General features: G+C 50.5%; 1 protein-coding gene across 1 annotated transcript; it reads left to right on the top strand.

Annotated features, from left to right (window-relative positions):
• The first annotated feature begins 2,050 nt into the window (after window positions 1-2,050).
• Window positions 2,051-7,126, top strand: DLX5 (distal-less homeobox 5). The gene is made up of 3 exons (XM_083578882.1): window positions 2,051-2,547; window positions 4,375-4,559; window positions 6,229-7,126. The coding sequence occupies exons 1-3, from the start codon at window positions 2,187-2,189 to the stop codon at window positions 6,553-6,555; spliced, it is 873 nt and encodes a 290-aa protein (XP_083435008.1). The 5' UTR covers window positions 2,051-2,186; the 3' UTR covers window positions 6,556-7,126.
• Window positions 7,127-12,272: the final 5,146 nt, after the last annotated feature.

Raw genomic sequence — 12,272 nt, forward strand, 5'->3', positions numbered from 1 at the left:
CTGGGGGGAAGAGATGCTCCTTGGGTTTGTCCCCTCCAGAGATGAGAAACCCGGGGAGAAGCATGATGCGGCCCTCCAGTCCTCACCATCCGACCCTGGGACTCAGCCTCACTGGATCTGCTCTGCACCCTACCTGGCTGGCCTATGTCCTTATATTATGACGATCCCTCTAGCTAGCCTAGATGGCAGGTGGAGAGTGTTGTGTGTTTGGCCATGCCCACCTTGGTCACACTGGAATCCGGCCCCCCAAAGGGTTGCCCAGGAGAGAATGTGGCCCTCGGAGCCGAACAAATGGCCTGAGCGTGCCATCCCTGTTCTAAACGAATGAATGAGACTATGAACATGAATTGGAGGTGGGGGATCCCGAGGCCCTCCAGATCTTGATGGACTCCAACTCCCATCGTCCCTGACCATTGGCCGTACTGGCTGGGGCTGATGGGAGTTGGAGTCCACCGACGTTTAGAAGGTCACAATTTCCCCATCACTGGGTTTAACACGTATTCTTCAGAGATACATCCAGCCCTGCTGGGATATTCAGTTCACGGTGTGGTGTGCGGGAGGCAGTAAAAAAAAATATGAATCTGAGGGGGGTGGGCTGGAGGAGAGAAAGAATATTGGGATAATTAGCCCGAAGTCCCGGTTCAACATATTTCTCAAAGGAACGTTCCCACTGAATGCGCAGGCGCACTCGCATAGGTTTCCTGGGGGACACACCTCTTAGTTCAGCAGTCTTGCTTAAACCATAGCGAAGGGATGGTTATGTTGTGGGTCGTCTTGTGCATTTCACTTGTTGGAAGAGGGTTGAGAAGGTCCTGAATGGTTCCCTTCCTCTCCCGGTGTTCGATTACTGTGTCAAAGTGGGCGATTCAAGGACTGTAGGGGGTATTTCATATATGGGTCGCTTTTAGCCACTTCCTCACGGGCCCCATGTTATCAGTTGGCCTGCCAATACACACACTTTTTTCCAGCACTGTAAGCTATTCGGGGCTTGTATATTCTGAGGAGGGATCCCGAAGTACGTTACATCACATATTGCTAGGTTCCATGCGTGCTTCCTTCAGAAATAAGTCCCACCTAAGTAAATGGTGCTTACTTCCAAGACAACGCGCATGTTGCATTCTAAGGCACAGACTAGTATAGCAGAGCATTCTGTTCAGAACACGGTCTCCATCTAGCCTTGATTTTATTTCAGAAGTTTCCCTGTATTTACGAAGATCACTCCGGATTAAGGAGTGGAAATCCGGAGCACTCGTCCCAAAGACAGTGGGGTCTGCATCCCCAGTATGTTGTCATGATTATTTGTCACAAACTGTCGTCTGTTGAGCATTTGTAGGTTACAGAGCTCCTTGATCTGGAAGAGATATGCAAGGTTTCTTATCCCCATTTTGCAGACGGGAAAACTGAGGGACAGGTTCAAAAGCTTTCACCAGTGTTATCCATGGCTGAGTACAAACCAGGATTCAGTCCTATTTGCATTCTACAGCCATTATATCCTGGCACATGCGTTATTGAAAAGCTGCAACCTTCCTATTTAACAATTGCCCATAAATTTCCTGATCAGGGGACGCTGGTTGTCTGAGAAGTTTGGGACTTTCCTAGAACATCCGACATCTTTCCACCCCTGGACTAAGCCACCTTTTGTCAGCCTTCCTCTGCATCTGCATCTTGAAACACGAGTGTCACGCGTTCACACATATAGACGCTTGGTGCACCACCGTCTTCCTATTGCACAAACTTCGACGGTTCTTTTCTTTTTCCCTAACGCCCAAAATTCCCATCCTTGCTGGCTAGGAGAAGAGAACCCCGAGATAATGGTGCTGCTCGTATTGCTTTTTTTTTTTTTTTTAAGGAGCTTGAATGGAACTTAAAAAAAGGGAAAGAATGAAAAAAGCAGAGCGCTTTGTTGTGCTAAACTAGTTGGACGAGTTAGGGTGTCGCTGCTGCTCCGGAGTGCTCTGGCCAATGGAACCCAATCCACCCCGCTGTGCGTAAGAGCGCAATTAAGGATTTAACCAAGCCTCTCCGCTCCCTGCGAGCAGTCTGCCAGAGCCAGAGCCAGCCCCAGAGAGCTCCCAGCCGCCGCCGCCGCCTCCTCCGCCTCCTCCCTCGGTCCCTCCCCCCCGCCATGGCTGCCTAGAAGACCCAGCCGCCCGCCCGCCCGCCTGCTTGCTGCCTCGCCAACTACTATGACCGGAGTGTTTGACAGAAGAGTGCCAGCCATCCGATCCGGAGACTTCCAAGGTCCTTTTCAGACGGCTGCAGCCACCATGCACGGGCACCCGCCGCAGGAGTCGCCCACTTTGCCCGAGTCGTCCGCCACGGACCCCGACTATTACAATTCCCCCGGAGGAGCCCCGCACGGCTATTGCTCGCCTTCGTCGGCTTCCTACGGCAAAGCGCTCCATCCTTACCAGTACCAGTACCAGGGCATGAACGGAACCGCCGCCAGCTACCCAGCCAAAGCCTATGCAGACTACAGCTACGCCAGTCCTTACCACCAGTACGGCGGCGCGTACAACCGGGCGCAGAGCGCAGCCAGCCAGCCAGGTGAGAGGCGCCGACGGGGAGAGGGCTGGAGGCGGGGGCGGGGGACTAGGAAGATGCCCGAGGAGGGGTCTCCTCCTCGCGATCTGGGGGTCACCGAGGACCCTTTTGGTTACTCGGACAGTTTGACCCCCAGCCCACCCGGTTTTTTTCTCCCCAATCTGGGCTGGGGGGCGACGAAGGAGGTTCACAGCCTCTCCTTCCACCGCCGTGCAAAAAAATTGCCTCGTTCCCGGTTGAAAAGCCAGAGAGAGGCGGAAAGAGAAACCATTCAATCTGGATTCTTTGTTGTCTCCAACTCCGGTTTGGGAGGCAGTACATTGAGGGGAATGGGAACAGGGGCTCCGACATTGTGTGTGTGTGTAATAGAAAGCCACGGTAAGTAGCTGTGGCGGGAAGGGGGTAGGTACTGGCAAGATTTCTACCCTCCTGCACACAAGGTTTTATTGCAAAGGACTGGGCGACGTCGGCGGCACCCCGCGAAGACAGGCCGAGTTTTGGGGGGGACACACAGCAAACTTGTGGGGAGAGGGAAGGGGAAGGATCTGATCTCGTGCCTTCTTTCTTTCTCCCCACCCCCTCCCCCACCAAAACAGCCCTCGAAGAGTCTTGCTAATATTAGCTTCCAAAATGGAATGAGGGATTAATCCCACACACGGAGACGCGCGGTTAAACTGTTTCCGTGTGGGTTCCACAAGAAGCAAACTCAGGGAAATCCAGGGCTAGGCAGGAACAGCTCAAATCCTCGTCTCTCCTCCATGCCCCCCTTCATTTAAAAAACAAAACAAAAACACCGTTGTGGAACACGCTTATCCAATGCGATCCCGGAACAATTTCAGCTGAATGCATGAAGCCTCTCAAATTCATGTTTTGCTGTGTTTCAAACTCTCTAATTTTTCAGACTATATATATATAGTCTGAATATATATGAATGAGAAATGTTTTTTGCTTCCACCCCCTCGCCCTATTGCCTCTCCTTCTTGCGCGTGAGTGTACATTTCTTGAGATACGTTGTTTGTCGCTCCCATCAAAGGCGAGGGGAAATGCCAGTGGCGCGTTAAGTATTTGTAAAAGGAACCAGACGCATCTGTGCCGCTTCTCTCTCTCTCTCCCACCAACCCCCGATCGGCGGCGAGATTATTCTGAATAATCGGCTCTCTGTCTGGGCCGGATTTGGCTACTTTCGGCTGAAACGGAGGAGAACCGTTTTCTTGTGGTGATGCGGCCTTTGAACTCCCTAAACCTCAAAATTGCGTGTCCCTAGTCTGCAGAGCTTGGGCTGGGCTGAATTCATGAGGCTTCCATTCAAATGGAGAGAGGAAGAGGGAGACTGTCTGCTTGTTTCCATGCATGAAAAATCAATAGACACTGGATTGTGACCTAAAAACGCCCGGGAACTTTGCTGCTTGTTAGGTTTTTTAATTACGGGAAGACAAAATGGTAAAATCTAACCTGGGTCCCTTCTTCTCTCTTTTACGAAAACCGAGGAGCCAAATACCCCTTGGGGAAATAAAATATAAAATAATATTTCGGTGGAAACCTGGGTGCTGCTTATATCCTCTCTCAAACTCACTCACTCCCAAACACATACAGTCTTCCCTTTGCAAGAAATAGTCACGACGGCTGTTCCTACCATGTCAGTTTCCCTCTCCCCCCGCCCTCCCACGTCCCAATTTTCCAGGGGTCTCTCGCACTTGTTTGTCAGCTTCGCGGCCGCCACGTCCTGGCCTGTCCACCTAGGTGCGGGCTCCTTCCTGTATTCTGCCGCTGGCGTCCTCTGCCCCAGCTCTAAGCTTCCTTTCTGATTTCCTCCCCGCTCCGATTGTTTAGAAAAAGAGGTGGCTGAGCCGGAGGTGAGGATGGTGAACGGCAAACCAAAGAAAGTGCGCAAACCAAGGACTATTTACTCCAGTTTTCAGCTGGCGGCCTTGCAGAGGAGGTTCCAGAAAACCCAGTACTTAGCCCTGCCGGAAAGAGCCGAGCTGGCCGCGTCTTTAGGCCTGACGCAGACACAGGTAAGGCCACGGTGGGAAGGAAGGGCGACCCTGAACATAAAAAAACTATCCAGATCCTTCGTAATAATTCCTACTTGAGCGGGATCCACCCGTTCACTGGACATAAATACTATGTAAATTCTTTGCAAGAATTCCTGCTGGAAGAAGAGTCTAAAGTATGTTTCTGAGGGGCCTTATTTCCCTGGTCATGTATACAGAATGTATAGATATACACACTCAAATTCGGGTTATTTCTCCTTTTGTACCTTGGGGTAAGGCCAAGAGGGCGCACCGCGCAGGAGTTTTTCGCTGCTAATTCCTTCCTTTTTTGCTCTGCGGTGCCTTTCTCTTCAGCTCTCTCCCCAAATCTTGCTTGCAAGATTGCAATGGCCTTTAACTTCCACGCAAGCATTTGCTTACTTTTTAGAAAAGTTAATGAGATTGAATCCGATGGGGCCGAGTTGGGCGGGGTGGGGTGGCGGGGGTCAGTTGTTTTGGTGAGGATCGGGGGGAGAGAGATCTTCAAGTGAGCACCAGCCTCGCGGATTGCGAAAGCGCACCGACTTGCGGCGGAGAAGACCGTGAGCCTGCCTTGCATCTCGCCCTGTTGACGACGCGCAGTATTTTTGTTTTGTGTCTCGTTTAACTGTAGCTGGAGGCTTTCGCTCTCTCTCTCTCTCGATCTTGCCGCACAAAAGATTGGAGCGGAGGGTGGGGGACCGCACGTGGGTGGATCTCCTGCGTTAGGAGCTTGCAAAGTGCAGCTGGACCCGGGAGGGGCTGCTTGTCAGACCATTTCGGTGCAAAGGGGGGAAAGAGTCTTTTGTGTGAAAGCAGGTTATCTCGGGATTGGGTTGGTATTGTTGCGCTGGGGCGGGTGTGGGGAGGCTGTTGCGTTGGGAACACAAAACCGACTGCAGCGAGAACAAAAGCACTCGTGCGCGCACTCACCCACTGAGTAATGTAGGAGTTAGGATCTGCTGCTGGTCCTTGGCAGACCATAATCAAGACAGCCATCGTGTCTTCTAGGCTCCCCGCCCCGCTTTAGCCTTTGTTCCTTTTGCTTTTCTTTAATTGAGAATAATATTCATTTTTAAAAAAGAAATCCCTTAGGCAGCTGCCGCAGGATTGGGGGGGGGGGGAGGGAGGCAGGCCTGATGTCCAAAAAATCAGAGGCCAAGGAGTGTCTGGGTTTTAGCATCCTCAGAGTCCAGATCCTGCTTTTCTGATGGCCCGAGAGAGGCCCGATCTAGCACGTGAGCGCATGATGATTCCTACTGTAAATATTAAAGTAGATGGGGCAACTAGACTCTGGGATCTTCCTTGATTCCATTGCTGGCGGCTCCTCTCTAGGATCGCCTTGCAAGTGCCATTTGAATCCTCGGGGCCTGTTTCACCGTCCCTGCCGTTTCCATGGAAATCGTTTCCTTGGGAGTCCAACACATCGCAGCCCCCCGGACTGACCTGCGCGCACAGGGCACGCATAGATTTAGAGTGAGACCTCCTTGTGCTTTTGAAGCAAAAACGAGAATGAAATCAAGGCGTCCAAATAAACGTCCGTGGGTTGTTTTTTTTTAAAAAAAATGGGTTTATTTCCTTCTTTCTTGTCACCCATTTATTTATTTTCTTTCCCCTCTTTTTCTTTCTTTCCTTCACTTCCCTCTTCTTCCCCCCCTCCCTCTTCCTTCAGGTGAAAATCTGGTTTCAGAACAAAAGATCGAAGATAAAAAAGATCATGAAGAATGGCGAGATGCCCCCGGAGCACAGCCCTAGCGCCAGCGACCCCATGGCTTGCAACTCCCCGCAGTCTCCCGCCGTGTGGGAACCGCAGGGCAGCGCCAGGTCTCTGAGCCACCATCCCCACGCCCACGGGGCCAACTCCAACCCGTCGCCCGCCGCCACTTACCTGGAGAATTCCTCGTCCTGGTATTCCAGCGGTAACGCTCTCAGTGGTCACCTGCAGCCCCACGGCTCTCTACAGCACCCCTTAGCTCTCGCTTCTGGGACAATCTACTAGAATAGGATTCTTTTTTAAAACAAAAAAAACAAAACCCTCTTTCCTCGTTTTAAAACTCTTTACTTTTTTTTGGACGCTTGGCGTTTTGTTGATAAAAGGAAAAAAATGCATATGGTTGACTCTCTTTTTTGTTTTGTTTTTTGTTTCGGGTTTTCCTTTTTTTTTCAGGGAAAGGGGGAAAAAAACACTATACAGGATGAAATGTGTACAGCTCCTGCATGTAACTTATTGCATTTCAAAGGAAATTTTCTCCCGCCCTCTTTTTGATTTTTATTTTTTAACCAAAAAAAAAAAAAGACACAGACGGACTTTGGGGTTGTTTTTTGGGGGAGGGAGGGGGAAATGAATGGTGGCTTATTTTTTACTTCATCAACTGTGGACACTTTCAAAGGTGCCTTGAGAAATCTGATGACCTCAACCTTTTCTCCCCAGAGACTTTCATTTTCCCCTCCCAACAATGTCATTTTAACCCTGTACATAAGTGTAGATAGAAGGAATTAAACTGTATATTCTGAATAAATAAAATTATTTCCACCATGACAACAGGAGAAGAGAAAGAGGAAAAATATAACGCGTTTCCCCTCTTTCCGTTTGTCAAAGGGACTAGCTGGGGGGGGGGGGCAGGTTGTGTGTTATCTCAGACTCCTTGCTGCATCTTTTAGATTCATTTTATTTGTGGGGAGGGGGGAAGATTGCCCCGTATGGCCCGATCCTCGGCTCACCAATTTACCTGTAAGGCTGGGTAGTCGTTTAACATGCTGGACTGGGCTTATAGAACCCCGCACGTAAAAAATAACTCCCCCCATAACATCCCTATTTTAAAGCCTCCATCATAACCTCCCCTTCCCCCACCCCAGCTATACAAAAAGCGACTAACCCTCGAACGAAAATGATCTGGAGATGAAAAGAAGCGCTGGGAAGTGGCGGGGGGGGGTTGCAAATCGCTCTGTGTGCTTCTCTCTACTATAAAAGCAATTATCTGGGAGAAAGCCAGCATCCCATCGTCTAATTATACAAATTACATTTGCTTTTTTTTTTTTTTAAAGCTGCTAAACAAGGCAGAAGACTAAAATGTGGACCATCCCCTCCCATCTCGATTCCTTCTCTCTTTTTCCCCGGGTTGGGAACACAAAGGCGATCTGCAAAACGGGGCCTGGGTGGTTGTTAGCCGAGGAGCCTTTTCAAAGGCGAAGGCGATCATTATCTTTTCCTTCGCTCCCGACGTCCTCCTCCTCTTCGCCGAAACTCCGCACCCTCCTCCAACCCAATCCCGAAATTAAATTCCGGGCGAGCCACCCGAGGGCGACCGGAGAATGGGGAGGGAAAGGAAGAGGGACCCCGTGTGGCCATCCACACGTGGCATCGCAGCCCTCTGTGTCCCGGCGTTGCGGGATGGAAGCAAAATGCTCGAAGGGAGAGACCAGATAGCTGGCTTCTCTCCCCAACCCCCGTACGGACTGGAAAACAAAACGAACCCCCTGTTTCCCCACCCAAAAATTATTTTGTCTTTCCGGATCTCCGCTTGGCCCAGGAGCAAATTGAGAAAAGGGTTCAGAGCAGGCTTGGAAAAAGCACCTTTTGGTTTTCAAAAATATTTTAAAATGCATTGGGAACCCTGACCCCGTCTGTAAGTAGGAAGTAATACATCAGGAGATACAGCACCGAAGAATAACAGTTGGGTTGTATATTTTTTTAATGTTGTTGTTGTTAAAAAAGAAAGAGGGTTAGAACTTTAAAAAAAACAAAACACCACCATAAAAATTACATCCTGTCATCTGCTGATTTCAGTAAGAGATGTTCCAGGGTTTGGAGACAAAAACCTGAAAAGGCACGCTTTGTAGCCTCGGGCGAATTTACCTGTCTCTGGTAGTCTCTGCCGTTCTCTCCCATCCCCCACGTTTCTTTCTCCTCTTTCGGTTTTGGTCTCCCCTTCTAATTTAATTTGGAGACAGAGAAAGAGAGAGAGAGAGCTAAGCCGGGTTTTTTTGGAGGGGGGGCAGTAACAGGTTTTGTGGAACATTATCTTGTGCACATATATATTAGAATAAGATATTTGTTCGTTTGGAACGCGCGCGACTCGGTGTGTGTGCGCGTGTAAACGGAGCTTCAAGCCACACGCGCCTTGCCCCATTGTTCTCCCCCCTCAGGGGCCGAACCTTTCCTTTCTTGATGGGGGGGGAGGGGAGAGAAGAAGAGAGCTTGTTCCAGATCACCCTCCCCTCCCCCATAAAAAGATCTCTTTCAATATGCACTCACGCACTCTTCTTGCAGTGCTTTTCATGAGTATTATTTTAGCAGAACAGGTATATATATATACATCTCCTGCACCGTTTGATCTGTTCAGCATTCAGTGTGGGATTTCCCTGTTTCTACTACTGTTCAACTCTGGCCTGTTCTGTGGCCTACTTTCCATTAAAATAACCCTTCCTACGGCTCGGCAGTCTTTTTCTTTCCTTTGCAACAGAACCACCCCCTTGCAAATATCACCTTCTCCTCTCAGAGTTTGCCTTTGCTCTCAACGTGCCTGGCTCATTAATCTGCTACGCGTTAAGCGCTGGTTGTGGATGGAAGGATTTTTATAGACAAATCTGGCTGTGTCTCCTGGGGGTTTTTTTTTGGGGGGGTGAGGTTTTTACAGTGTGATATAACAGACACCCCCCCACCCTTTTCTCTTTCTTTATGGTCCGGTCCATCTTGCCTTTGATGCTCGTGGACATAACGCCGCTCGGTTTCAATAGTATCCACAGCTGGGATTTCATTACCACCTCCCGTCTAAAAATGGCGCTAGTCCTCATGAACTCTCTCCCCCTCTTTCCTTGGGGCAGACAGTGGTGTCATGATGTGGAGACTATCTAGAACAAACTGAACTCTTCCCAGTCCCCGAGGTCAAGCTCTGGGGAAGTCGACTCCCCATAATCTATTGTTGCTGTGGGCACAAACGTAATCATGTACGGCACTGCACTCAGGCGTGCATATGTGGGCTTGTATATACGTGTGTGTGTGCACACACTATATCCACATATACTTTTTGGGAGAGTAGGAATCGCTCCGTCGTGCCTTCCCACCCTAAGGCAAGGATATAATCAAGTGTCCTCGGTAGTTTGTAACCTTTGAAGAAGTTTTTCTTCCCTTCTCCTTCCTCGCCCTCGCTTCCAAGTGGAGCTGGGGAGCCACAGCGGGGCGGGCGGAGAGGGAGAGAGAGCCGAGAAGGAGACGCATTCCTGTGGGTGCCGGATGGCTCCAGGGCTCCGCCGCAAGGGCCTACGAGAGGGACACAGACCGGAGAGAGAGAGCAGCCCGCAAACTTCGCCTGCCTTGATCTGGTTCCTCTGGGCTCCAGCTCCACCCAGGGGTTCACCCACCAAACCACCCACAGGAGCACCCACCCTCGCACGCTTTCTCCCTCCCTTTCTCTGGGCAAGGGAAGGTCAGGCGCGATCCACCAGCGCGACCCACCGCGCAGCTGGACAAGACCGAGGCGATGGGAGTTTGAGAACCTCTTTGGAGCTCAAGACACAGAATTTTCCCCCTTCGGGTCTGCAGAAGCTGTTTGTCCTTCTGCCTCTTCCTCTGAGACGCGGGCGCGCGCTTGCTTTGCGATTTCTCTCTGCCACCCTCCGCCCTCGGTCACGTCTCCCAACCTAGCGCGCTTTCAGGCTGGCATGGCGGGGATGAGTTTCCTGACCTGTGACTCTCCTTTAGAAACTCTTTTTTGGTTTGTTGTTGCTGTTGTTGTTGCACAGTTTGTTTCTTTTCCCCTCCACCTCCTCCGCGGGAGACCTTAATTAAACCCCATCTATAACCCCGCAGCGAAAGCGTAGTCTCCGTCGAACATTGCTTTTAATTTAAACCAAAGAGCTCCGCGCAGAGCCCAGCCAGACGAACGCGAGCCGTTTCCTCCCAGGAGCGCAACTGAAGCAAAAGTTTTCGGGTGAAAGCTGTCAGCAGTTGAGTTACCCCTGGATTTGCTTCGGTTGGGAGATTTAAAATCGGTTCAGCTTCAAGTGAGAGCTTTTTAATTGCGGTTTGGATGCGATGCTTCACTCGGGAACTTCCTCCTGCCTTCTTCACCTCTAACGCGGAGCTCTGTGTCTTTGGAATAGACCCGCACACTGCTTCACTTCTGCTTCTTTTTTTCTGGCGTGGGCAATTGGGCCCCTCAATATAGAAGTAAATATCTGGCACAACCCTCTATCACGTTGCAGTGGTGGTGCGTTAAATGGAGGGAGTGCTATTAGAGCACGAAGGTACATTTCCACAGAGCAGCAGTACACGTGTGCGTGTGTAAAAAGAGCCAACCCGTATGAATGCAACAACCTGCTTTTATAGGTCATTCCTGGAGAGATGGATGTATCGTGCGCTCGCGCGTATTTTGAAAAATCCACTGTCGCCGCGAATCATCATCATTTCGCATTTATTTGCTTGTTTATTGGGGCCTAAAACATCTTTCCCAGCTCTGCAAGCCTTCGGGGGTCCAATCCCCAATCCCGAGGCGCGTTTTTTATTGCCAGCCGCCAAATGCCAGATATTACGACCTTTAACCAAATGAAAACACCTTTAACAAGCTCGGAGCCTTTTAATGCTTTTGCTGTGCTGAGAGGCTCATTCTACACACACACAACCCCTTGCCAGCTTCCTCCAGCTTTCGTGGTCTGCAATATATGTGGGTTCTCTGGCGGGCGGTGGGTTTTCTTTTTAACCCTTCATTCTCCCGAACCTGATCGCAGGAAGAGTGGGAGGGGTGGAAAAGCGAGACAAAATTGTGCTCTAGGGGGGACATCACTGGGTGGTGTGGTTTCTTTTAATGGCGGGAGGAGAAGAAAAACACCAGCTCTGGCATTCTTAAAAATCAATGCAGTAGAAGCGCGTTTCATTTTTCTGGCCTCCCCGGGACTTCTCTGCGGCTGTGATCCTGTACACGCTCGCTTTGTTGGGGAGCAAGTCCTGGCTGAACTCAGCGGGTCTTCCTCCTGAGGAGACAGGCGCAGGTTGGCTCCTGCTTCTCCATCTCCCGCAACTGCAACGCGTCTTCCTTCTTCCACAGCATTGCGGGCCCGCTTCTCTCTACCCCAAACACTCCAGCATCCCGAGGAACCTCCTCTCCGACATCCGAGAATGAAGGCAGCGGGCCAGTTGGGGGGAAAGGACACAAGCAAACTCCTCGGATCCGGGAATTGGGAGTCCACGAAGCACAAAGGAGGGCCTAGTAGTCATTGCCAGTTTTGTCCTCACCTCCCGGGCTACCGATCGCCCACGTTCAAACCCAAAAACTAGTTTTGCGGGGAGGGATACCGATTCTTCGGCAGAACCCTCTGCCCGTTCCCCCAAACCTAGCCTTTTGACCTTTCCACAAATCAGTTCCACGACTCACGATGCTGTGATATATCCACTTTCTTCTGCCCGTTTTACTGCCACGCCTGCGTCTATCGCCATCAGCTTATAACTGCCGTGCAATCCCACTCATGTCTACTCAGAGTAGGCCCCGTTGCATTCAGTGGGGCTTACTCCCAGGGAAATGAGCATAGATAAGATGGTAACTTTGCTTGGAAAGGGGCCTATTGATTTCAGCCGTGTTTCGCTTCCTTAGTAGATAAGATACGAAATGCGTTTACTTGCTAGGAAACTGTTCAGCAACACTAAGCGAGTCTACAGCCCCGATTAGAAATTTCTAAATAATGCCTCCCCCCACCCACTTTATTTCTCTCCTACCGCTTCCA

This window comes from Podarcis filfolensis, assembly GCF_964270895.1.
Source record: "Podarcis filfolensis genome assembly, chromosome: 12".
Taxonomy (NCBI): domain Eukaryota; kingdom Metazoa; phylum Chordata; class Lepidosauria; order Squamata; family Lacertidae; genus Podarcis; species Podarcis filfolensis.

Bases quoted from the DNA above. Each gene is read 5' to 3' on its own strand.
- DLX5 (XM_083578882.1), top strand. From the start codon at position 2,187: ATGACCGGAGTGTTTGACAGAAGAGTGCCAGCCATCCGATCCGGAGAC. The intron at 2,548-4,374 runs GTGAGAGGCGCC...CCGATTGTTTAG, and splicing joins GAGCGCAGCCAGCCAGCCAG to AAAAAGAGGTGGCTGAGCCG. The intron at 4,560-6,228 runs GTAAGGCCACGG...CTCTTCCTTCAG, and splicing joins TAGGCCTGACGCAGACACAG to GTGAAAATCTGGTTTCAGAA.